Here is a 27,213-nt window from a genome sequence, read left to right on the forward strand (position 1 = left end):
AGACCTGGCAGTTGTATTAGGAGAGAGAAGAGAAAAAGTGTTGAGTCTGACACATTAAGGGCCCCAAAGCTATCTTTATGCCTTGAAAAAAGGGCAACATCTCTACCATTCCAGTCTGCTGAAAAGCCTGAAGTTGTAAAGTGCCAAAACTCAGATCCTGTTGGCATGGCCTTTTTTCTTTTTTTTAATTAATTTATTTAATTTATTTATTTTTGGCTGCTCTGGGTCTTCGCTGCTGTGCGCGGGCTTTCTGTAGTTGCAGCGAGCGGGGGCTTCTCATTGTGGTGGCTTCTCCTGTTGCGGAGCACGGGCTCTAGGCGCACGAGCTTCAGTAGTTGTGACACACGGGCTCAGTAGCTGTGGCTCGCGGGCTCTACAGCACAGGCTCAGTAGCTGTGGCGCACGGGCTTAGTTGCTCCGCGGCATGTGGGATCTTCCCGGACCAGGGCTCGAACCCGTGTCCCCTGCATTGGCAGGCGGATTCTTAACCACTGCGCCACCAGGGAGGCCCTGGCATGGCCTTTAATGAAGCGGTTTTCATGAATTTGTTGATTTTGTTGTGGTGGTGGTGGTTAACCAACTTAAATTTTTTTTTCTTAAGAGAATATGTTCGCCGATCCTGGAGAAGCTTTTGGATTCCTGATGTTAACCAAAACCCTCCACCTTGCGCACTATTCCCCCTGGCTCCACATATATGCATCCACATCTACATACTATGTAGAGTCTATCATTTTATTTCAAACCTCCTGTTTCCTCCAAGTCAGTGCTTCGCAGCATAAAAAACACCTTTTATGCCAATAACTTATTGAGTTACAGTTCACTTATTATTAGAGTTTATTATTAGATAAACAATCCAGGATGCCCCATTAAGTGTGAATTTCAGATAAACAACATATAATTATTTAGTGTAAGTGTGCCCCATGCAATGTTTGGAACATAGTTATACAAAAAAAATTATCTGTTGCTTTATGAAATTCTAATTTAACTGGGTGTCCTGTATTACTATTTGCCAGATCTGGCAATCCTCCTTGTTATAGGTCTTTACCTGTGCTGTCTCTCATAACCCTTTAAAAAATACACAAAGTAAGTATGCTAATTTTACAAATAAAGACACTGATGCTCAGAGAGAGACAGTAATGTCCTCAAGATTATAGCTGGTACATGGTAGAATCAGGATTTGAAGCTAGACATGTTCAAATACGAAGGCCCTGTTTTCATACTTCTCAAGAAAACCAGTAATTGTTACAACTGTTTTGTCCAGAGCTAAATCAAGCTAGAGTTCTATAATGTGAGATTAATGGACATGCCTTTGCAGTTCCCAAAACACAGCTCTTCACCATGCTGAGACTTGGCACCTGTCTGCCCCTTCTCGCCATGTGAGTGCTACTTAGCCTTCCTGACTCAGCTCAGAGCTTACCTCATTGAGGAAGCTTCTCTGATCCGCCCAGGAAGAGCTGATCATTCCATGTGTCTCCTCAGCACTTGTACAGGGCACCGCAATGATCTTCTTAAGGGTCTGTCTCCCTCAGAAGGCCATGAGTTTCCTGAGATGTCATTTTCCCAGTGCCTAGCATGAAAGTGGAGCCTCAGTAAATTCTCGGTGAATGCCCAAATTTGAAGCCCAAATCCTGGGCATCCGATTTATATAAACTCTGCTAAAACACGTATGAGATTACTGACTGGAAGACAATGGATCTCCTGGCTGTTTTTGAAAAACGTCATCAGAAAATGGATACTAGAAACTAACCTATCTATGGCATGTGAGTCTTTGCGGAGGTACTTTTATTTATTCAGTAAGCTGTAAATGATTCTATTTGAACTGTTAGAGTTCATCAGCTAAATATATATTCACAATACAAAATGTGTCTACTAAATTTCCGCATTTTAAAAATCTTATGAAATACAGTAATTAGACGTGTCCATTAACCATTTTACAAGACTTTAATATCTTAGTTTTCTAAGGGTATTTTTGCAACAACAGCAAAAATAAAGCATTAATGTAATAATAATAATAATAAAGAAACTAACCTATCTAGACATGGACAAGAAAACCGTTACTATTTAGCTTGAGAACAACCCTAACGATTACACTTTTTCTAAACGATCCTATTTTGCTGTCGCCTTTGACATAGTTTTAAGTTGTGTTGTTGCACAATTACCTTGAATGGAACATCTGAGAATGAATCAGATTTAGTTAACATTCATAAGTATCTGCAGTGGCAGGAGGGAGGAGTAAAGCAAAGTTTAGCCTCACCTTTCTAGCTCAGCAAAGTTCAAGCCAGTAATTTTAAAAAGCCAATTTTGCATGAAAAATGAAGTCATTTTATATGCTAAAGATACGTGTGCTTGGCAGATAAGGACGTTGTTCCTTAAAATATTTCCTTGAATATATTCCAGAGATTTTTAAAAAATGAATTATAATTGTGGTGAATACAGGGCTTCTTTATGTCATTCCTCCTTTGTGGACAGACCGGTGACTTCCAAAGGCACCCAATTAGATTACTGAAAAGAAATACAGTGCTCTTGTCCCTTGGCTGACCTGCTCATCATCATGAACTGATACTCATATTTAGTGCCAACAAAGCACAACTTCATTGAGAACAGAAATAAACCCATTCCCTCTGGTTCTGAGTCGTCCGACCACATCCAGGTCCTTTAGCTCTTTTGCTGAAATATTCCAGATAAGAATAACGATGGGTTGATGCCCTTTCCAAAATGATATGTAAATGCTATAAAAGGTAGCTATTTATACTAGTCAATAAGTGTTTTAGGAATGACAGACAAATTCAAATTTAGATAATTCCTATTAAGACAAATAATGACTAGACTCAAATGGCAACTCTTCTTTGGCAGAAGCACAAAGCTATAAACAATCCACTGAGGAAAACATCTAATTTAGTCTTTCATGCTGAGGAAATGACTGATGCAGTTTGGTGTGTCACTTCGTGTATCGGACAAAGCTTTAGGTCACAAGGAAGTCTGTCTAACGGTGGAGTCCCAGACACCAACCACGCGCTGCAGGCAGCATCTTGAGAACGAGAAGCGAACTCTTCCTAGTCTGGGCCAGCGTGAGCACACTGTCAGCTGTCCTCAGTATGTGTGGTGGAGGAGGGAGACACATATAATAGGTAAGAACACTGGGCTTCCCTGGTGGCGCAGTGGTTGAGAGTCTGCCTGCCAATGCTGGGGACACGGGTTCGAGCCCTAGTCTGGGAAGATCCCACAGGCCGTAGAGCAACTAGGCCCGTGAGCCACAACTACTGAGCCTGCGTGTCTGGAGCCTGTGCTCCACAACAAGAGAGGCCGCGATAGTGAGAGGCCCGCGCACCGCGATGAAGAGTGGCCCCCCGCTTGCCGCAACTAGAGAAAGCCCTTGCACAGAAACGAAGACCCACGCAGCCAAAAACAAAAATAAATTAAAAAAAAAAAAATAGGTAAGAACACTGGCTGCAGAGTCAGACTGCTGGAATTTGTCTCCCAGACCTAGCACGTCCTGACCTTGGACAAGGTACTTCTGAGCCTCGTTTTTTTCATCTACGAAAGAGAAATGATAACAGTTATCTAGCTCATAGATTCTTGTGAGGATCAGTGAGACTGCAGGTGAGTGCTTTAGTTCAAGGCCTAGCACGGTAAGCACACAATCTGTTAGTCCTTTCTTGTCTGTCAGAATGACTGAAATCAATGGAACAGTATGTTGGCACGCAGGTGGACAACGTTTCAGCTTCTGACCACAGCTTCCTCTAGGCTGATTTCCATGAATAACGCAAATCATACTTAAAAGGAGCAGAGATTACAAAGAGAGGAAGGGATGGCAGGGACTCAGGATTTTAAATGCCTCTCTTCTTCCCCTTCCTTCCCCTTGACCTCCTTCCCACCTTAGGTTCTTGAAGGAAACAAACAAACAAAACGCACAAAAGACAGGCCAGGAAAATGCATGTTATAAGACTTTGGCCTAAACCCCCATGCAGACTAGAGTAAGCTGAGCTGGCCCCTGGGGAGGACCCCTTTCACATGGCTAGAGGCAGGCCTAGGGCCTAAGAGCAGAGGAGCTCCTGCAGCCCTTTCCTCCCAAAGCCCATACCCAAGTTTCTCTGGATCTGACTGCTCTAACAGCATAGAAAAGGGGATTCGGGAAGAAACAGCAAGTCAGCAAAGAAGCAACACATTGAAGAGATCATGCGTCCCTCACCTAGCGCTCACTTGGTCCAAGCTTTCTCAGCAGGTTGGAGTAATGAATGGAAACTTAAGTCAGAATTTTTTTTTTATGTTTCATTCTATCCGATTAATTCATGGTTCAGTATTTGAGTACAATTTGTACCATTTCAGATCTGTACTCCAGACAAAAATAGAGTAACTTGAAATACTGTGTTTAAAGAAATTCTCGTGTTCTATCATTACATTATTTGCCTAATAGTTGACTATATGATTTGTTTACGTACTTTACGCGCTAAGAACAACTGTCAGGAATGTTTGAATTATGTATGGTGATATTTCATGGTGACAGTTTTATTGCAACGAGCATTGTTTTTTTGTCAGCAAGATTCCTGATGTAAAATAACAACTACTGATAAAAATACACTGCAGCCCCAGGACTCCTGGCCTAGATAAGCCCATCAGAGGGAGAGAAAATGTCAGAAGAAAGAGTCAAGAGCAACAACCACACCTGGCTCAGAACTTAACTTGTTCAGTTCATTCAACAATTACTTTGTTGAACCGCTATTACGTGCTGGGCGCTTGTTCCAGATGCTGAAACTCATCCACCCCAGCTTAGAAGTCAATGACAACCACAAAAAGGATTCAAGCCCTAGACCCAGTGCACCTCAAACCTGCCCTCTTCTTTCTCAGCACTTAACTCCTTCCCTTCATGTTAATGGCTTTGCCCTCCACCCTCACGTATCCTGAGGGCAGGGTATGAAAGAGGGTAGGAGAGGGAGCAGAAGACAGGTTTAAGCTTCCAGAGCTGGCAAATAACAGAGGATATCAAGAAAGGCGATGTTTTTGGTTGTTTTTCCTAGTTTCACTTTTTTCAGCACTGGGGTCAAAAGCGGTGGTCCTGCTGACCCCAGTGGGTTCTGCTCTCACAAAGCATCTTTAGATTTTAACTCAAGGCACAAAAGCCTCACTACTTCTCCCTCACTTCCGAGTTACTACGAACCTCACATTTCTGTCACTGGACTGTCATTTGGCCCCAAATAGAAAATTAGCTAATTAGCTTTTGCTCTCAATTGGAGAAAAAGTGGCTTGCACCAGCCAGAAGAGATTCAGGTAGATAGCCTGTACTTGTTTGCTTTGGGAAGTGATTTGCCTGCTTTGCATCATAAGCAAGAAGATTTTCATACGGGACTAGCCTAGAGCAATAATAATCTACTCAAGTGTCATGAGCTGAGGTGAGGCCAAGTTCTAGAGACAAGAAAAAGAAGCTCCACCAGACAACTTCCTTTCCAGGCCAATCCCAACGCAGGTCCCCAAATGGAGCTAGAGGCTCAGTGGAGAGCTCAGCACAGACTTCTCTAAATCATCACAGGGCTTGATTCTTTTGAGCTGCTCCTTAAATTTCCTACTCACCTATCCCCGCGATCTTTAAAAATTAAATCAACTTATATTAACATGCTTATATTTTAACTTTGGAGGTTTGAAATTGAACTAATTCAACCAACTAGGACACTTTGTGTTTAAAAACAAAGAATAGAATTCAAAGAGCGAAAAAAAAAACCTCTCCAGACCTCATGATCTAAGTGTTTTCTTGCTTGTTCTATCACTAACATACTCTCTCTGGAACACTCTTCATTTTCCAGATGCGAATAAAAAGGTGAGATGTGAAGAAGGTAAGTGATCCTCGTCAAGTCACATACCTAGTGAGTTGCAGAGATAACACTAGACCACAAGACTGTACTTCAGTCTAGTGCTTTTGTTTTGTTCTCAAACACAATAGAGCCTTCCTATAGTCCATAGACTGGTGTTGTAAATTACTCTATAAACTAGCTGTTAGCATATCAGAAGAGGAGCCTGAATTTCTTTAATTGGCTAAAAAAAATGTTATCAGTTTCCTGAAAGTTTCAGGTTTTGTGGCTTTTTAAAAACCATCTCTTTAGTTGGGTTAGTTAGTAAATAAAAAGCAACAGGTAATTTTTTTTTTTTTTTTTGCCAGGCCCTACTTCCTTGATGATGTGGTCACTGTAACTGTTTTTACCATCTAAGAACCACCCCCTGATCGTTATCTCTTCCAGTTCTGCATCAGGCATGTTGCTTACACTGATGACTGATCCCAGTTTTCTGAGATTATAATAACTATGCAAAAAAGCTTCTTTCTCAATTGTTGCCCTTTGCTCTTTGCATAAGAATCAACTCTGGGTAATTCCCTCTTGGTCCAGTGGTTATGACTGGGTTCTTTCACTGCTGGGGCCTGGGTTCAATCCCTGGTCAGGTAAATAAGGGGAACTAAGATCCTGCAGGCCAAGCGGCACGGCCAAAAAAAAAAAGAATCAACTTTTGTATCACACAGATTCCACTTTTGAAACCTTATCAGATCTTCTGTTTGGAATTCCAGAAGGCGGTATAAGAAAAACTGGAGAAATCCCCAACTTTCTAGTTAGAAGACTGGGCTGGGTGGGTGTGGCATGCTATGGATTTGATTTCTTGATTGTCTGCTGTGTTTACAATGAGGATAGTTGTGAGGTATGGCAGAAACAGCTGCTGAGTCAGAAAGCAGAAAACGTGTATTTCAAGTGTCCTACACTACAAATTAGCTGACTGAACACAGACACAAATCATAGGTTGTGGGTTACATAAACAACAGAATTTAGAATTGGAATGGACTTTAAGGACCTTGGTCCAATAGCCTTGTTTTACATATGAATCAACTGAGGTTCAGAGAAGTTCAATAACTGTCCAATATATATGTATTTTCCATATATATATAATTGTTCAGTATATATATATATATATATATATATATATATATATATTATTTTTTTTTTTTTGGCTGCACCGCACGGCTTGTGGGATTTTACTTCCCCAACCAGGGATTGAACCAGGGCCCTCAACAGTGAGAACATGGACTCCTAACCCCTGGACCGCCAGGGAATTCCCAGGAAGTAGCTACCAATATTAAAAATAGGTATATAACTGGATTTCTGGTCAAAATGACTCAGTAAGTCCACACTTTGACATACCTCTTCTGCTCAAATAGTAATAAATAAAATACAAAAATCAAAATAAAGAAAAGATATGAGGGGCCTCGAAAAAAGATTACATATTCCATGAACCAGAAACAGAAGAGTAACATGAAGCAGTGAGAGGGGCTGATGCTCCTGGCCAGGAAGTGGGCATACACGGCTGGGCCTCTAACTTCTGAAATTTAATGGGGATTAAATATGTTCCAAATGAGATAGGAAATTAATGATTTACTGGGATTTCAAAGGATGAAAAAAACTGCTGTACAGCCACTTCCAGGAGACATGGCCTAAGAGAAAGCAGTAGGCCTTGGCAGGCCAGGGAACAGGGGGCAATGGCCTCAGGAATCAGGAGGACAATGCTTATGCCTAGGAATGGCTTGGTGATACAGGAGACCCCCAAATATCATTATGAGACATGGTTTGGGGCTAGGTATCTAGACTGCAGCCACTGCAGACCCATTAAACAGAGGTAAGGACAGAAAGATTGAAAAAAGGAGAAAGAGGAAAAGGAGAAAAAGAAGACATAAATAAACAACTTCTTTGGTAAACAAGTGTGCCAAAGACATTTCAAACAAAAAGAAACCTAATGCTAAAAAAGAAAAACAAACAATAAAATCAACAATGAGAACATGAATTCATCCCTGAAAAAATTAATTTTATGTTACAGAATGACAAAACTCTAAAATAAATGTTTAGAATGGCCAAAGAGATAAACTGAAGATTAACTTTCATTTTAAAAGAACAACAAAAGATAAAACAAAAAGAAATAAAACAGGTGAATATGAAAAAGAACCAATTAGAAGTATTGGAAATTATTTTTAAGTAGTCATGAAGTTTTTAAAAAGTAGTAATAAAATTAAACAAACAAAAAAACAAAATAACCTCACCAGATTGGATAAACTCTAGACTAGACGAGAACAGTAAGGAAATTAGAAGGAAGCATTGAGAGACAAAGGTTGAAGAACATATAGAAAAGCTGTGAAGAGACCTGAAGGACCAATTTATAGGTGAACTGACTGAAAGGATCCAACATACATCTAACAGGCGTTCCAGAAGAGGAGAATGGAAAAATGGCAGAGAAATATGGTTAAAGAAAGAAAAACTGAGAAGTTTCCAGATCTGGAAAAAAACATGAGTTTTCAGGTCTACCTTCTCATACTAAACAAAGACAATTCCACACTTACATTTCAGAATATCAAGGATAAAGAAAAAGATTTAAAGCTACTAGAGCCTACAAATCAGTACAAGAAAAAAGGCAGGCAATCCAATACAAAAATGGGCAAAAGACTAGAACAGGCACTTCACAAAAGAAGTTATGTAATGGCCATTTGAAAATGCTTAATTTCATTAACCATAAAGAAATGCAAATTAAAACCACAATGAGATAACTCAACACACTACAAAAATAGCTAAAATGAAAAAGATGGATAATACCAACTATTGGTAGAATGTCAGCCATATGGCACTTTCACATACCATTTTTGGGAGTATAGATTGGTTCAACTTCTTCAGAAAATTGTTTAGCAGTAACTACCAAAACTGAACATATGAGGACCCTATGGCCGCAACCAGAGAAAGCCTGCATGCAGCAACAAAGACCCAACAAGCCAAAAATAAATAAATAAGTAAATTTTTAAAAAATGGGCAAATTAGTTGAACAGGAACTTTATCAGTGAAGATATATGAATGGTGATGATCCTCTAAAAGACTTAGAAAGGAGAAATCTGAGAAGATGACAGCGATGGCATGATTTTGTAACTTTTCCCATCACCTCCCATCACCTAAAAAGAGAGCAACAAAAGTTAAAAAACAAAAACCCATAGACAGTATCTGCAACACAAGTTGATGAAGCATCCCTAAGAATTTCCCAAACTGAGAGGGTGGAAGACAAACCACCAGTTGCTACAAGGCCCATACCAATAAGCACCATCTTACTGGCAAGAAGCAGAGGGAAGCAGTAGAGTAGCTGATGGAATGAGGGAACTCCCAAGTCACTACAGGTACTCACTGGAAGTTCAGAGGGCTAACTGCTGTTGTGCAAGGAATTACTACCTTAAGCTCTGAGAGGACTTGAGCAGAGGGGCCCTATGAACTCTCAAAACTCACCAGCTGAAGCTCCCTTCTGGAACATAACTTTGAGAAATATCTTCTGGGAATAAAAATCCATATTAAACAGGAGACAAAGAGGGTACAGGAAAGAGAAGGCCCAGATGAAAATGGGGGCAGGAACAGAATCAGGAGATCTCTGAAAGGGCAAGGAAGAGCACTTCTGACCGACTCCACCCTCCCCATCCCCTGATACCCCAACCAAGGTTCAGGAAAATAACTTAGTACTAGATATGTAGGAAAATCTCACATATCAGTTCTGAGCCATTTAATACCACCTCCCTAAGTATCCTGTAAACAGAACACTAAGGCTGCAACTCCGTCCCTACAATTTTGTTTAAAACTGCTGGTTAATCCTACTAATTCAGTAGAGGAATATTCCCACTTGGTTTTTGTTTTGGCTCATTGGGATCTCATCTCAATTATTTCCCAGTTCCCTAGAGGCCTGTGTTTTAGTCATGTCCTCTTCTTCCGCCGAGTCATTGTCCCAAGGACCTCACCTCTCTCTCTATCATAGATATGGTTCACAAGTACATAGTTACATATTTTACATCAAAATTGGATTTTCTTCCAGAATGAGAATATTTATTGAAAAAGTTTCCAAAAGCACCCACATTGTTAACATTTGGTCAAGAGACAATCAGAACCTCAAGGTTGGTAGAATGAACTCTAATGAAAAATGCTGAGAGAATCAATAAATTCCAACTTAATCTTTCATATTAGCTATTTCATAAATAATGTAAAATAAATATTCTAATGAAATGTTATTAAACTAGGAGGAGTATTCAATTTGGAAGGCTATCATTCTAATGAACAATTATGTGTTCTCCCAGTAACACAAACAAAAGTGTAAACATAGACTGCTTGGGTCTAAATAATGGTTTAAAATCTGGGAATATAGTACATGGAAGATGTTGAACTGAGACTGGTTTTAGAAGTAATAAATTTAAGAATCCTTCTATCGTAAAATGTATTATTCCAGGGCTTCCCTGGTGGCGCAGTGGTTGAGAATCTGCCTGCCAATGCAGGGGACACGAGTTCGAGCCCTGGTCTGGGAAGATCCCACATGCCGCGGAGCAACTAGGCCCGTGAGCCACAACTACTGAGTCTGCGCGTCTGGAGCCTGTGCTCCGCAACAAGAGAGGCCGCGATAATGAGAGGCCCGCGCACCACGATGAAGAGTGGCCCCCGCTTGCCGCAAGTAGAGAAAGCCCTCGCACAGAAACGAAGACCCAACACAGCCATAAATAAATAAATAAATAAATAAATAAATAAAATTTTTTTTAAAATGTATTATTCCAGTAATGATAAAATAAAGTTTTAGAAGTTAACTTCCTCCCAAGTTGCAAGGTATGAAGCTCAAACTACAAATCTTTTTTTTTGTTGTTGTTGTTGTTTTTTAAACATATAAATGTGTATTAACTTGCCAATCTTTTTTTTTTTTATAAATTTATTTATTTATTTTTGGCTGTGTTGGGTCTTTGTTTCTGTGCGAGGGCTTTCTCTAGTTGTGGCAAGCGGGGGCCACTCTTCATCGCGGTGCGTGGGCCTCTCACTATCGCAGCCTCTCTTGTTGCGGAGCACAGGCTCCAGACGCGCAGGCTCAGTAGTTGTGGCTCACGGGCCCAGCTGCTCCGCGGCATGTGGGATCTTCCCAGACCAGGGCTCTAACCCGTGTCCCCTGCATTGGCAGGCAGATTCTCAACCACTGCACCACCAGGGAAGCCCCAAATCTTTTAACTAGAAGAATATGACATCTTTTTTCTTGCTGTGGAATTTTCTCAAAAATACTGTCTCTCTCCCTTTCTCTCTCCTCTCTCTCTCTCTCTCTCTCTCTCACACACACACACCAATTAAAAAATAGCTTAACAGACTGATGTGAACGTGCTTAAGGGTAGACTGAGTTGATAGGTGAGTGGAAGGAAATGCTTGAGTGAGAGAAAAAGAATAGTTAGGAGAGAATTCAGTGGCCTGTGATTCTATGAGAATTAAGTGATTGGGTAAGTTAAGGAGAAGAGCTAGATACAGGCAAATTATACTGTAATGCAAATATTTATTTTCAGCTTACATTTGGCAGAACACAGTCCAAATTCCAAGGCTCATTAATGAATTATATGAAATACCACCTTAGAGAAATATATTCCAAAAATTGACACTTACAGATTCTGGTTTGGTTGTATGTAACTCCCAAATATTTAAGGGCATGAATCAATTCTGCAGTTTATAAAAGGAAAGCACTCAAAGATATCGTAAAAGTTGATTTTGCCTGAAAACACGAAGCTCCTTTTGAGATCAAGATTATATACAAAAAGAGCTTCAAGTGCATGATTATGTGTTGGAGAGCAAAAACTTCAAAATGATAAAATGACTATAAAAAACAGTAAGTACAATGCACTGCACACATCAAGTTGTAGACTAGACAGAAAAATGGCTAATGTCCATAGGCTATTTATTAACTGACTAAAGTCTCAGAACCGATAGCGATTAAATTTTGGCTTGACTGAATAATTTGGTCACCTATCATGAATGAACTCTTGTTGGCCAAAGATTATTATTCAACGTTCAACTTTTTATATATCCTATCCTAGATAAGATCTTTTGCTTTTATCATGAGATTCTTCAGTTTCAGGCATTTCCTAAGTGAGAATAATAGCACCAGAGTAATGTCACAACCTCTGTAACATTAGGGAAAATGGACCACACTTACCCTCTATCCTGAAATATTTTACATACCAATGACTACAATGATAACTATATGGTCCTATTTAACAATAAATTAAACAATTCCTATAAAACTTTAATAGTCTATGAAAAGTTTATGAATCAAATTATTTAATGTTCCAGACATCAAGTAAATTTGTTTTAAGGTCTTTTAAGATAACCCCCTTGAAAGAAAAACTAGGTTCATTCCACTTCAACACGCCCATAGACTGAGTCTAGTGTTTGTACATAAAAAGTACACAACAGGTATTGATGAACTGATGGTGTTAATTTAAGACAAGTGATCAGGATCAAGAAGTCTTGAAAAACAAACACAGCAATTAAAAGAAATCAATTATTCCAGAATAATATGCACAGTATAAGTCCATTTATAGAAAATTTTAAATTCCCACAACAATACTACAAGTTTTCAGAGTCAAGCATGCAATGGAGTGGTAAATACTGAACTTCATGTTGGTGGCTACCTCTGGCAGGGAGTGAGGGCAAAAGCACCTGGGAGGCATACAAAAGTCCTCAATTCTTCTTATTTGGATCTAAACCGAATGATATAATGTTAATTTTGATAAAACAGTATGATGGGCATGAATGCTCATTAGACTGTTCTCTTCTTGTCTGCCTACTTACAAATTTAAGAAAGGAAAAAGATTAATACCAGACCTTTGCAGGAACAATCAGCAGTGTATTGACGCATCAGTAGTATTTATCAGCTAATCATCTTATTTTATGAACATCATTCATTTGAAGATCAATGATCTACAGACCAATGATCTATGCATCTTCTTTTATACTTTCAATATATAGTTCTATCACTTTTTATTTAGATTTTTAATAAAATAGATTTCAATATTTCTTTAAGAAGTGAAAATCTGAGGAAACTTCTATTAGAAAAAAATTTCCTTATATTGCCTGATTTAGTCAAAGCTGCTTGAAATGCTAGCCTGTTACCATCAGTTACTGATTGTGTATCAATACGGAGAGCAGAAAAGACCTGGTAGTAAAGTCACAGGAATTCTGTTTATTATTATAGCAAACATTTTCCTGGCATTTGACAGAACTCAGAACCATTTCTTTGAAATGGGTTCATATCTGTGAAACTAAGCCCACCAGTAGGAAGTCTTTCTTTACAGAAATGAACAAAAAGGAAACTAAACCATCAAAAGATATATTTCACATAATAGCAAAATATAAAAATACAAGCAAAAATGACAAAATTTTTTAAAAAAATGCTAAGCAATGGATTTAAGAAACTTTGATTCTATTCTTCTGTCTTGTTGCTAATGGTCCTCTTTGTTCTTCCACTGTTACATATGTGAAACAGGAATGATAATAAAGAATGGCCTTGCAAGACTTACTAGGAGGTTAAAAGGAATCATTGAAACAGTGTTCAAATACTTTATAAATACTATTAACAAAGATATTTATTTTATTATATTTTTGTCTTCCTTCAGTGAAGGTGTTCTTTTAAATCAGACTCTGTTTATTAATATTGTTTCGAATTCTCAACTAGAGAGATGTTAGCTTTCTTTCAAAGCGATACTCTCGGTGAATCATAATAGTTCTGATTAAGAAAGATGATACCAGAACTTTGCTACCTGAGGAAAAGAGAAAGAACTGCAGCACAGCTGGTAAAGTTCCTAGACTTAGTCCAATCAAGTTATGGATTGTCCAACTGACATAATATTTTGTTACTCCAACTTTCAAGTATCATCTTGAAATCATATTCTATCTTAGTGTGAGATTTCTTACATAAATATTTAACTTCTGTAAATGTTTGTAGTGCCAGTTATCTTTTTGAATAGATTTTTTTTCCCTTAAGAGAGCTGCTCCAGTGAAGAATCATTTCTTACACATCCATGTCCAGACTCAAAAAGAAACGTTTTTCTTTGAAAAGACAAAACTACCCAAGTAATATTAAAGCTTGCTGTAGCCAGGGATTGCCCACCTATTCCAAGCATGGGATCACTCCCTGGAGATTCCTGATGAATTAAAAATGTTTGCCAGTTACTCATAGCTCATCAGATGTGTTCACCTTTGGTAGTTCACATTTTTCACTGGTGTGACAACTCTGAAGGATGTCCTTGTAGTGGTTCTTCAGATCTTCATACAAAGAAACAGTTTCTTGTGAGTGAGCCAATGGTAACACCTTTTCATTCAGTAACATCTGCACTTGGAATTCTTCCTTAGGAGTCTTAGCATTTTTACAATGGTAAAGCACAAATATTAGGTTTGAGGCATAGGGTACAATGTGACCACTTCGGAACTTCCGATGTATTTGCTCCTTGTAATTGTAAGCTGTTAGGGGCTCCTTGTCTTTGAAGTAGCCCATGAGAGAAAGGAGTGGAAGAAGGGTCTCTGCATGACCAAACTGAAGGATGACTGGAGAGGAAATTGGTTGAGAACTTAAAAGAGAAGTAGAGAAAAAAATACATATAAACATATTTTTACATACATAATAATTTAACATAATAGCTTTTAAACATAATAGCTACACTTAGAATTAGCATACAACTTTATCATCTTTTTGTAATCTTTATAACAACAATCTACATAACAACAATATGGCTGAAATTCTGTGTGGCACAGAACTGAACTTTTTATAATAAAAGTTATGTTCCAAAATTTTGGAACACTGTAGTATTGTAAACCCATCTACAACAGTGAGCATACACATTATTCTTTAAGTTTAAAGAGAGAGTTGAGTCTTTACTTGTAGATTAAGGAACTTGAAGTTGATAAGTATTTCAAAACTGCATTGCGTGCCTGTGAAGGACTGGCCCTTAGTAAATACTGATTACTCCTTGGAGCTCATCTGAATAAATTTCAAATGTTATTTTATCTTTATCTAGGGAATAGGACAAGCACTATTCAGTAAATTTCTCGGTTAAAACCAAGTCTGAACAGTGAACGGTAATGCATGTCATTCCTCAATGTTTTATAAGACCCGACTTGGGCACAAAACGTGGAAGAGAGCTACAAAAGGGTAGAGACATAACCTATTCTAGCGCATATTCTGTGTCTGTGGTTGGGAATGGACTTTATACACTGCCAGAAACACAACAGCTTTCAACACCATGAGCTAGGTCACCTTTATTTTTGTTTTTTGTTTTTTCCAAGTTTTCTACGATTTTTTTCTGGTAAAGGCTTCTTTTAAAAGCAGCAGCAAATGACTGTTTAGCCTTCTCTCAACTTTTATAAAAAGAATATGACTATTGTTCTTAAATATAATTCGTAAACCTATTCGAACACAGTTAACCATTTGACTTCTTGCCACCACCCCACACATGAGGTTCACATTTTCTGGGAGGACAGCAGCATTTGCAGCAGTTTCTGAACCTTCCTAATTCCTCACATAAAAACAGATGGAGCAAATGGACAGCAGATCCCAAACCCAAGGGAAACATTCACAACATAACTATGTGGAAAAGTATTCTCCATGAATCATCAATAGCCTCAAGACCTGCATATTATCAGTATCAGTGTAGAAGGAAGCAGAGGGAAGCCATAAAGCATGTAAGAGATCTGAAAACTGGAGAATCCCAAACAGCCGTCGGGTATTCACTGGAAAGTGCTGTGGGCCAATCTGAGATAGCAGCTGAAATTGGGAAGGGTTTAGGTTACTCTAGTGTGTGTGTGTGTGTGTGTGTGTGTGTGTGTGTGTACAATACGTATGTACTGATACTATATATTATATATGTATGTATATATATAATGACAATAGTAATATAGATTGATTTTTTCTATATGCCATAAACATATAACATATCATTACTATTTTTGCTTTAGGTAATGTTACCTTTTAGAGCAATTAAAAATAGAATAAAAATTATGGTAGACAGAATTCTAAAATGACCTCCAAGAATTCAGCCCCCTGGTGTATATACCCAGTATAATCCACACCTCTTAAATTGGGAAAGACCTACATATATCAAGATATCACTTGCATGATTATGTCATATTATACGGCAGAAAATATTTTGCAGATGTAAATAAGTTTCCTAATCACTTGAGTTTGAGTTAATCAAAAGGAAGATTATTCTGGGTGGACCTAGCCTAATCTGGGTAGGTTACTGAAAGGGGGTGAAGTTCCTGAGAGATCGTCCTGCTGACCTGAGAGCAGCAACAGCCATGCTGTAAACTACGAATGGAGGGACCACATAATGAGAATACGAAATTGGCCTCCAACAGCTAAGAGCAGACCCCCGCTGACGAGCAAAAAAACAGGGACTCAAATGCTTCAACTTCAACTTGGTGAGTGCAAGGGAGGACTTAGGCCTCTCCTGGGGCTGCAGAAATCTAGCCCCTGTGAACTCTCCAAACAACTGCTCCAAGGCTCCACTGAAGGACAGAGCCCACACTAAGGGGAAACTGCTGGGAGTGGGGTCAAGACTGAGCAGGAGAGGGACCGCAGATAAAGGAAAAAGGAAGCCCAGATAAAAGTGGGGGCAGGGGAGCAGAGCCAGGAAGCAAGCTACCATATTCCTGAACAGTACACACACACACACACACACACACCCCAGAAAAGGGAGCTCTGTAAGGTTAAAAAAGCAACCTGATACAGCCTTCTTCTAAATGTTGAGGAAACCTAAATTTACATTATAACAAGCAACAGAAAAATAAATAAGAGAGTAAGGAGCAGAAAAACATCCCCACAGAAAATAAAACTATACTAGAAAAGTATACTCAAAAAATACAGAGAAACATACTATTTCTCAATTATCCATTATTTTGAGATTAATATTCTCTAAAAGGTGTCAAATTTAAAAACCATTCATCAGCAGGTGATTGTAAGCCTCTTTTCTTAACTGGTATACTTTAATTAGGTCATCTAAAGTACCTAAAACCTTTATGTATTTCCAAGCAGTATCTCCTTAAGTCCAAAGTTCTAAAGCAGTACCATTCAAACCACAGTTATATTTAGTTTGACTGCATAAATACTTTTACATCTTATAATATTTGTCAGTATTTTAAAATTGGGAGATTTCAAATTCTTAAAAATCCAGATTTGTGGCTCCTCTTAAAAACCTGAAAGATCTGGCAACATGAACTCCTATCAAGGCAATAATCAGCTGAACAGGAATAAGGTTTACCCTCCAGAGATGACATATACCTGTTGCACAGGACATATATCATTTCACGTTGTTTAAAATAGGATGGATTCATTCGTTTGTTACTTGCCTCGCCCCTTTATATATTTGACTATAAATAAGCCAAAGCCACTGCCATAATGTAAATATAATGGAATTTAATAGTGATAGAAGTTAAAGAAAAACATGTAATGTAAAGATACTGGTTTGTATTTTAAATCTTCTAGCCATGAGGCAGTTAAGTGCAAAGCCAGGAACAACCCTCAGCTCAATACTTTACTATTGCTCTTTGTAAGATTTATTAGGACACGTAAGAGTTCAGGAAGGATAGCAGCAATACCCTCACTGTCTCACTGAAAGGCTTAACTGTCAGCAACTCTCTCCTCTTTTCCCCACTGGGGAACTCCAGTAAACTGGGAAGAATATATAAGGCAATATATAATATAAAATATTCTACTTTTAACATGTAATTAACATAAAAATTATTAATGAAACTATTTTATTCTTTTCTACCAAGTCTTTGAAATGCCATGTGTACTTTACATTTACAGCAATCTGAATTCAGACCAGTCCCATTTTCAGATGCTGAATAACCGCATGTGGCTGGTGGCTATTTTGTGGGAAAGCGTTTGACAGACAGTGGAGTAAACAGCCTTACCCTACCTACCTGGGTTCAAAAGTCAATCAAATAAAGAGAAAATAGAAAAAAAGATAAAAAACAAATAACAAACACACATATGAAACAAAATTGTGTGCTGGGGAAGAGAAGAGACCAACAGGGCTATGTACAAATGATGAGTTCAAAGTCCTATTAACTACATCCAAGCTACAGAAGAAATTAAATCTAGGTTGTTACCCAAATTTGAGGTTTAAACCTAGGGTTCCTTAGGTTTATATAAAAAGCAATAAATCCCATTTTCTCTTTTGACTGCCTACTTTCAGTCACGTATTAAAATCAGCTAGTTTTGAGAAGAAAGTTGAGAAAAAATTGTGCTTTAAAAATGCTTATTGGGAGTTTTATGGGAAATCAAATAACTGTATATATTAGATTCATATAGGAAGCCAAATCAACAAAAATAAATGACTGTCTTCTGCCATATGATCCACCTAAATTAAAAAAAAGTATTTTAGAATTCCAAGCAATTCTCAATAGGAAGGAAAAATGCAATTTAAAAAATAAATGCCATGAGTATCATCTTCTTACTACAGATCAATCTCCATTACAGAAGGATGCAATATACAAAAACAGTATGCTTAAAGGTCTGGTTAAATGCATCAATACAATAATGATAACTAAGGACAAGGAAAACTACATACTAGAGGGTCAAGACTAATGTAGCCTTCCCCAAAACAATCTAAACAACTAAAAACATCAATTTACTTAGAGATCCAAATGTGCTTGCAGAAAATAGTAAGCAGCTTACAATTTTTTGTAGGTTATATATTTCTACAATAATGCCAAGTATAAAGGAGAAATGAGCACAATTTCACTCACGATTATTTTTTGTCTGCCTTTAACCTTTGTGCCTTAAAGTGTCTTACACAAATAGCAGATGCTGTTGCTACTTCAGAAAAAGAAGTTGGCTGATGTTGCTTGTATTCATACAAAAAAAGCACTGGACAAAAATGGATGTGCCCAATTTTCTGAAACATAAAGAAGAGACTTTTCAAAGATCCATTTGGCCATCTGTTTAGATGTGACAGATACTAGCATTCTCTGCCAAGTGCCAGGTACCATGTTAGTTTCTCTTTTTAGGAGGGAGGAAAGATGAGAAAGGGGGAGACAAAAGGTGGTAAGGTGAAAGAACAAAAATACAAATAAAACATATTCCTGGTTCTAGATGAGAATTTGTCTAAGTGTTAGGGGAACCCAGAGAAAGAGAGTAAAATCATTCTGAGGAAGAATTGGACGGACTTTGCTGAGGAGGTGGTGTTTGAGCTGGATCATGAATACATTCCTATTAAGTCTTATAATAGAAATGCTGCCCGTTGTGGCTTTAGTAAAGTGTAGTATCTGGTTTACCCTATGATGTAGATATCCTCATCCCGTTTTTACAGATGAAAACGCTGAGGTTAACTTACTTGCCTAAGTTAACTTTGAACCATCAATTAAACTCACTAGAAAAAATACTATCCATTAAATTCATAGGAATAGATAATATAAAAGATTAACCTAAATCCTTTCAAAAAAATATTAATCGTCCTGAGCTTGATTATTAAGTTCAATTTTTCAAAATTGTTTTTTTTTTTAAAGAAGGGCACATCTGGGGCTTCCCTGGTGGCTCAGTGGTTGAGAGTCTGCCTGCTAGTGCAGGGGACCCGGGTTCGAGCCCTGGTCTGGGAGGATCCCACATGCCGCGGAGCAGCTGGGCCCGTGAGCCACAACTGCTGAGCCTGCGCGTCTGGAGCCTGTGCTCCTCAACGGGAGAGGCCGCGATGGTGAGGGGCCCGCGCACCGCGATGAGGAGTGGCCCCTGCTTGCCGCAACTGGAGAGAGCCCTCGCACAGAAACGAAGACCCAACACAGCCATAAATAAATAAATAAATAAATAAATAAAATCAAAAAGTGTTTAAAAAAATCTTAAAAAAAAAGGGCACATCTGAAATTATTTAACTTTTTAGCTTGAACTTGAATACAGGAATACTATAAATCGAGTTTCACGAATATAATATACACACAAAAAAATTCACTTGGAAAAAGCTCAATGCCTCTTATATAGGAAAATATTTGCATAACTGGACTGGAGCAAATAAGTTAGAAATTTAGTCACCCAAGTTTACTTTCAAGCCATTGCTGATTTAAAATCAATCAAATCAAATCAAAAAAACTTAGTACAAATTTAAAATCTATTTCAAATCAAATCAATGGGGGGTGGGGGTGGGCTGTGGAAACATGGCATTTCAATATACCAGCTGAGGAAAACCACATTGTTAGTGCTTGGTAACAAGGCCCCTGGCGTACTAATTTGAATTGGGCAATTTAAAAAATACTCTTTAGCAACATGCCCTTCGGTGAGAGCACATGTTAAATCCTACAGAATAAGAAAATGGACTGTCTCATAAACAAGGCATCAATTCTTCTCTAAGAATGTATAAAAGGCAAAGATTACATTTCCCGGGTTTTTAACCTGAAATAAGTATGTGATAGAGGATAAACAAAAACAGAAAGACAAGAAATCTTGCTTCAGGAACACACTACATGACTAACTGCTTCCTAAAATTTGAGACACCATGTGTCTATTATGAGCTTATGGAGACCATCTTCTCTCAATAACTCTGAGGCACTCAGTGCATCATACTCTCTACCATGAATTCAGTTTGCTGAGTAATAAAGGGTATATGCAACTACATTTTTATTGTAGCATGAAGAAAGGGAATATGTCAACAAATGACAGTTTTCAGTTTCAGAGACCCAATATCTAGGCCAAATACTTTTCAACTCTCATTAGTAAGTACTCGCTATCTGGAACACTGTACTGAGGTTGTATCCAGATCCAATGTCATCTACCTCTTATTTCCTAAACACTTTCTTTATATATGAACATCTTCTCCTTGCCAACCAATCTCCCCCTCTTTATCTCTCATTTCCCAGACATAACTATTTAAAATCACTTTGCCCATTTCTAAGACACCTGATTACAAAATACAGCAACAGACAATGCTTCAAGTTTGTATCAGGATGCATGATTTCTTGTTTTTTGACAGCAATATCACCCCTGGTCAAGTGTATTACAAAACAACACAAATATATATATAAAAATATATATGCAATATATATTATATATATATATCATACAATCAAATGATCACTTTAAGAACTATGTGTAAATCATTCCTAAATGTATGTACACAAATCTTCATTGAGCACAGAATAAGAAGATACTTAATTGGTTTGGTTTACATCTTTTTAAAAAATGTCAAGGAATATTATTAAAAATCTGGCTTAGAGAAATTTTATCTCACAGGGAAAGAGCTTATAAAATAGAAAAGAATGCCTTATGATACTTTGTAAAATACGCTATCAACAAGAACATAAAACTGAAACTCTCAAGTGGTCTAAAAGTTATCTTTAAGCATTTAACATGTTTCATACAATTCTAAAAATCTTTCTTCTTGATTTTTGCATTTCAAAAAAAAATTCAGAGCTCACTAAATGTGTAGGTTGGATTTTAAGGGTAAGAAGCAGAATTTAGCACACTCCTAAATAAGTTACAAGATCGAAAAAAAGTAATTTTTCCATTAACTCAAAAAGTATTCCCAATAAATAATAGCTCAGAATATAAATCACTTGCCTCAGACATAGCTGTTTTTCTTCACTATTTATTTTTCCTAGCTGATTCAACCTGGTAATCCTTAATGATTCAAGTGTAAAAACTAGAATAAATATAATAAAGTAATCTTCTTCAAGGTTCCCTATGAAAGCAGAAGTAAAACACCTACCTCATAATTATGAGGTATAAAATTCAAAAGAACTTAGCTAATAATTTTTCAGTCCTTTTAAACTACATACTTCAAATCAAGGGCCTACTTACAGCTAAGAATGTCAGAATGCTTTTCTTCACTTATATACAATGACTAAGCAATACGTAAACTGATTTCTACTTTACTGTTTGAAACTCAACTGCCAAAATATCAAATGCTGGGTATAAAAAAACAACTAGAAATTTCAGTCTCCGGTCTGTAAGGAGCTTAGAAATTGCAATTCCACCCTAACAGCCAAGAGCTGAACAAACTGAAAAATCAACAATTCTTCTTAGATCCATCAGAGAAGTGAGGTCACAGGTCAAACTGCTGTCCCCCAAATTGGAGAGAGAGACAGGTAGATACAGAGAATCACAATTTACAGGAGCAGAAACCTCCATGGGAACCATTCCAGGGTCGGAAAACCTAAACTGTAATTGACAAATTGCTAGAGGCTCAGTGTGGACAAGTCTAAGTTAAGAACTTCAGGGGACCGGGGCTTCCCTGGTGGTGCAGTGGTTAAGAATCCGCCTGCCAATGCAGGGGACACGGCTTCAAGCCCTGGTGTGGGAAGATCTCACATGCCGCGGAGCAACTAAGCCATGTGCCACAGCTACTGAGCCTGAGCTCTAGAGCTCGTAAGCCACAACTACTGAGCCCACGTGCCACAACTACTGAAGCCCGCGTGCCTAGAGCCCGTGCTCTGCAACAAGAGAAGCCACCGCAATGAGAAGCCCGTGCACCGCAGTGAAGAGCAGCCCCCGCTCGCCGCAACCAGAGGAAGCCTGAGCACAGCAACGAAGACCCAATGCAGCCAAAAATTAATTAATTAATTAATTTTTAAAAATAAAAAATAAAAAATAAAAATTTCAGGTGACCAGGCATAGGGGGGAGTGAACTCTGCCAGGTCCTCAGTGAATCCCCTCTTGCTTCTGGCAGGGGAAGGAACAAAGGAACCATTTTGAAATAAACCAGAGCTTTTTGTTCTTCTTAACAAGGCCTGCCCTCAGGAGAAACTATTTCTCCAGAGTCTAACCTGCTAGGGGGTTTTATCAGAGCCTAACCTACCTGGGAGAATGGAAACATTCAACTCTAGCCCCCTCTAACTCTCCTGTGTCATCTATGGAGGAGAAGAAAACTGAGAGGCACTGGTGAAGTTCACTGCTTGGGGCATGGCTCATCAAAAGCCTGAGACCTAATCACAGGACTACAGAATGCTTCCCTTCCCTCCACACCTTACCACTATATTACTAAAGGCCTATTTACCATAGTTCCTCTTACCCAGTACATCATGTCCACTTTCAACAAAAAAATTACAAGGCATACTGAAAGGCAAAAAACATCATTTAAAGAGACTGAACAAGCATTAGAACCACAGTCAGATACGGCAGATATGTTAGAATGATCAGGCCAGGAATTTTTTGAAAATATAATTAATCTGTCAAGGGCTTTAATGGAAAAAAAAGCAGACAATATGCAAGAACAGATGAATAATTAAAGAGATGAAATTTCTAAGAAAAAATCAAAAATAAATACTAGAGATCAAAAACACAGTAAAGAAACAAGGAATATCTTTGTAAACCTGACACAGATGAGGAAAGAATCTCTGGGCTTCAGCAATGTGACAACAGAGACTTCCAAAGCTGAAAAGCACAGAGAAAGAAGACTGGAAAAAAACAGAACAGAATATACAAGAACTGTGGGACAATTACAAAAGGTTTAAATTAACATATATGTAATGCGAATACCAGAAGGAGAAGAAAGAGAGACAGGGACAGATGAAATATTTAAAGCAATAATGAATGAGAATTTACCCAAATTAATGTCAGATGCCAAACCACGGATCTAGGAAGGAAGAGAATACTGAACAGGATAAATTCCAAAAAAACTATACCTACACATATAATATTCAAACTTCAGAAAATTAAAGATAATGAAAAAATTTTTGAAAGAAGCCACAGGAAAAAAGCACCTTACCTATAGAGGCACAAAGATAAGAATTACACCTGACTTCTCTTCAGAAGCCATGCAAGCAAGAAGACAGTGGTGTGAAATATTTTTAAGTGCTGAGAGAAAAAAAAACCCCACCAACCTAGAATTAATGTTGAGGAACTCAGAGCTTTCCTGCTAAGATAAGGTACAGGCAAGAACGTTCCCTCTCACCACTGTTTTTCAACATTGTACTGTTAAGTCCTGGCTAATGAGAGGACATAAGAAAAGAAAATAAAACGTATACATATTGAGAAGAAAGAAATAAAACTGTCTTTGTTTGCAAATGACATGATCATCTATCTAGAAAATCCAAAGAATCAACAAAAAAACCTCCTGGAATCAATAAGCAATTATACCAAGATTGCAAGATACAAGGTTAATATACTAAAGTCAACTGCTCTTCTATATACTAACAATAATCAAATTTCCATTTGAAATTAAAAACACATTACCATTTACACTAGCAACCCTAAAAATGAAATACTTAGGTATAAAATAACAAAATATGTACAAGATCTACATGAGGAAAACTACAAAGCTTTTATGAATGAAATCAAAGAATAAATAAATGAAGTGATATTCCATGCTCACAGATAGGAAGGCTCGATATTGTCAAAATGTCAGTTTTCCCTAACTTGATCTATGGATTCAACATAATTCCAATCAAAATCCCAGCAAGTTATTTTTGTGGATATCGACAAACTGATTCTAAAGTTTATATGGAGAGGCAAAAGACACAGAATAGCCAACACTCAATACTGAAGGAGAAGAACAAAGTTGGAGGACTGATACTACTCGACTTCATGACTTACTATAAAGCTACAGTTATGAAGACAGTGCGGTATTAGTGAAAGAATAGACAAATCAATGGAACAGAAGAGAGAGCCCAGAAATAGGCCCCTGTAAATACAGTCAACTGATCTTTGACAAAGGAGCAAAGGCAATACAGTGGATCAAAGACAGTCATTTCAATAAATGGTGTTGTAACGCTAGACATCCACATGCAAAAAAAAAAAATCTAGTCACAGACCTAACACCCTTCACAAAAATTAACTCAAAAAGGATCAGAGACTTAAATGTAAAACTCGTAGAAGATATAACATCAGAGAAAACCTAGATGACCTTGGGGATGGCAATAACTTTTCAGATACAACACCAAAGGTACAATCCATGAAAGAAATAATTGATAAACTGGACTTCCTTAAAATTAAAAATGTATGCTCTACTTAAGTCAATGTCAAGAGAATGAGAAGACAAGTCACAGACTGAGAGAAAATATTTACAAAAGACACATCTGATAAAAGACTGTTATCTAAAATATACAAAGAACTCTTTAAGATTCAACAATAAGAAAACAATCCAACTAAAAAATGGACAAAAGATCTGAATAGACACCTCACAAAAGAAGATACACAGGTGCAAACTAAGCATATGAAAAGGTGCTCTTATGTCATTAGGCAATTAAAAATTAAAACAATGAGATACCACTACACACCTACTGGAATGGCCCAAATCCAGAACACTGACAACACCAAGTGCTGGCAACAGGAACTCTCATTCATTCCTGGTGGGAATGCAAAATGATACAGCCACTGTGGAAGTTTCTTACAAAAAAAACCATATTCTTATCATGTGATCCAGCAACTGCAATGCTTAGTATTCATGCAAATGAGTTAAAAACGTATGTTCACACAAAAACCTGAACATGGATCTTTATAGCAGCTTTATTCATAATTATCAAAACTTGGAAGCAACCAAGATGTCCTTTAGTAGGTAAATGAGTAAATTAACTGTGGTACATCCAGTCAATGGAATAATATTCAGCACTAAAAAGAAATGCACTATCAGGGCATGAAAAGATACGGAGGGAACATAAATGCATATTACTAAGTAAAAGAAGCTAATCTGAAAAGGCTACATATTTTATGATTCCAACTATATGACATTCTGGAAAAGGCAAAACTATGAAGGTAGTAAAAAGATCAGTGGTTGCCAGGGGTTGGTGGGAAGGGAGGGATAAACAGGCAAAGCACGGAGGATTTTTAGGGCAGTGAAACTATTCCGTACAATACTACAATGGCAGATACGTGTCATTATACATTTGTCCAAACTCAGATGACGTACAACACCAAGAGTGAACCCTAATGGAAATTATGGACTTTGGTGATAATGATGTGTTAATGTAGGGTCATAAATTATAACAAATGTACCACTGTGGTGTGAGATGTCAATAGTAAGGGAGGTTGGGGGGCGCGTGGTAGGGAGTTTATGAGAAAACTCTGTACTTGCTGCTCAATTTTGCTGTAAACCTAAAACTGTTCTAGGAAATAAAGTTTATTAATTAAGCAACAACAAAAAAACTACTACATGGGAATATATGTGACCAAAAAAGCACATTTTCCTTCCAAAGAGTTAATATAGTCCCTCTTAAATAGCTGCTCATGCTTATACCTGTTTGCCCTGTTATGAACAAGACTTACTCACATTTCAATTTTCTTTGACAAAGTTAAGCAGCACACGTTAAATGTAAAAACATACTGCGTTTCTATTTTAAATTACTTCCAAACACCCAAAAATGGGGACTTGGATACCTTCAATTAGTGGAGGCTAAAGAGTTGTGGAGTTTCAGTGTGTGCACATATAGCAGTGATTTTTAAATTTGGGGTTGTTTTTGTAACTCTAAAGATGTCAAAACAAATATACAAAAGTATTTATTTATGGTCCAGCTTTCATCAGAAGCCATTAAAGGTATGTGCCAGGTTTCTGTAAAGTAAATCAGTAATTCTTGTGAAGGTAGTGGGTTCCATCTCAGGAATACAACACTCTTTGCTTTGTCTCATAATGGAGAGTACATCTTAGGAGTGTTCTAAGTCATCTACTAGGAACTGATTTACTTCACTTAGTACAGGCACAACTGCTGTTTGAAAGAACCAAATCCCCAGCTTTTCCTTAAATATACCCAAGTTCCGAGGATGGCATGGGAATTTTTCTGGGTTTTATTCCCAAGCTTCTTCAAAGCAAAGTTGGTTTATGATTAAGCCCAAAATACTGGCAACAGCCAATGGGTAAGAGCGTGTGTGCATATGTCTGAATGAGAGAGTACAGAAGTGTGTGTGTGTGTGTGTGTGTGTGTGTGTGTGTGTGTGTGTGTGTGTGTCTGCCTGGGGGCTGGGGGGTTAGAAAGACCAGAGAGAACAAGAGAACATAATGTATGGGAGGACAAAAAGGGAAAGAATGTGAACAAAAAATCACTTCTCAGTTTACTCAGTTCCTAATATAAGGCCACTGCATATAGTTTTGTCAGAAAATTGCTGAGCGCATGAAGACTGCTACATTCCATTCTACCTATGGTCCCATGTAAATAGCTTTCTTTGTATCATATGGCCATTCAATAAACAGAGTTGTGAGGTTCAAGATGCCATGACATAAAGAACTAGGTTTTTACCTTTAACCACTTAACAACAAATTAAGAAAAATTCAGATATTCTATAATTTGCTTTGAACATTCCTATTTTTCTTAAATCATGCTGTTCCTGTTCTCTATATTCTGGCTGCATACTCTAATCCTTCAACAAACGTAGACTTCTATTAGTCACACTTCTCATATTAACTATATCCCTGACTTGTAATGATATTCCTTAGAACTTGTAGCACAATAGTCTCCCAAAAAACAA

At 37.8% G+C, this 27,213-nt stretch overlaps 1 protein-coding gene across 3 annotated transcripts in view; it reads right to left on the minus strand.

The window, feature by feature from the left end:
• Window positions 1-718: 718 nt before the first annotated feature.
• MINPP1 (multiple inositol-polyphosphate phosphatase 1) overlaps window positions 719-27,213 on the minus strand; it is a 56,814-nt gene continuing 30,319 nt past the window's right edge. Inside the window, exon 5 of one of the 3 annotated variants that reach the window (XM_082423787.1) lies at window positions 719-1,567. In XM_082423787.1, the coding sequence (XP_082279913.1) occupies window positions 1,459-1,567 (109 nt within the window). In that variant the 3' untranslated portion in view covers window positions 719-1,458. Of the gene's footprint in view, window positions 1,568-12,352; window positions 14,402-27,213 lie in introns of those variants that run through there. The other 2 variants (XM_082423786.1, XM_082423788.1) reach the window with 2 other exon arrangements.

The sequence above is a fragment of the Balaenoptera physalus genome (genome assembly GCF_965194825.1).
Source record: "Balaenoptera physalus genome assembly, chromosome: 14".
In the NCBI taxonomy this organism is placed as follows: domain Eukaryota; kingdom Metazoa; phylum Chordata; class Mammalia; order Artiodactyla; family Balaenopteridae; genus Balaenoptera; species Balaenoptera physalus.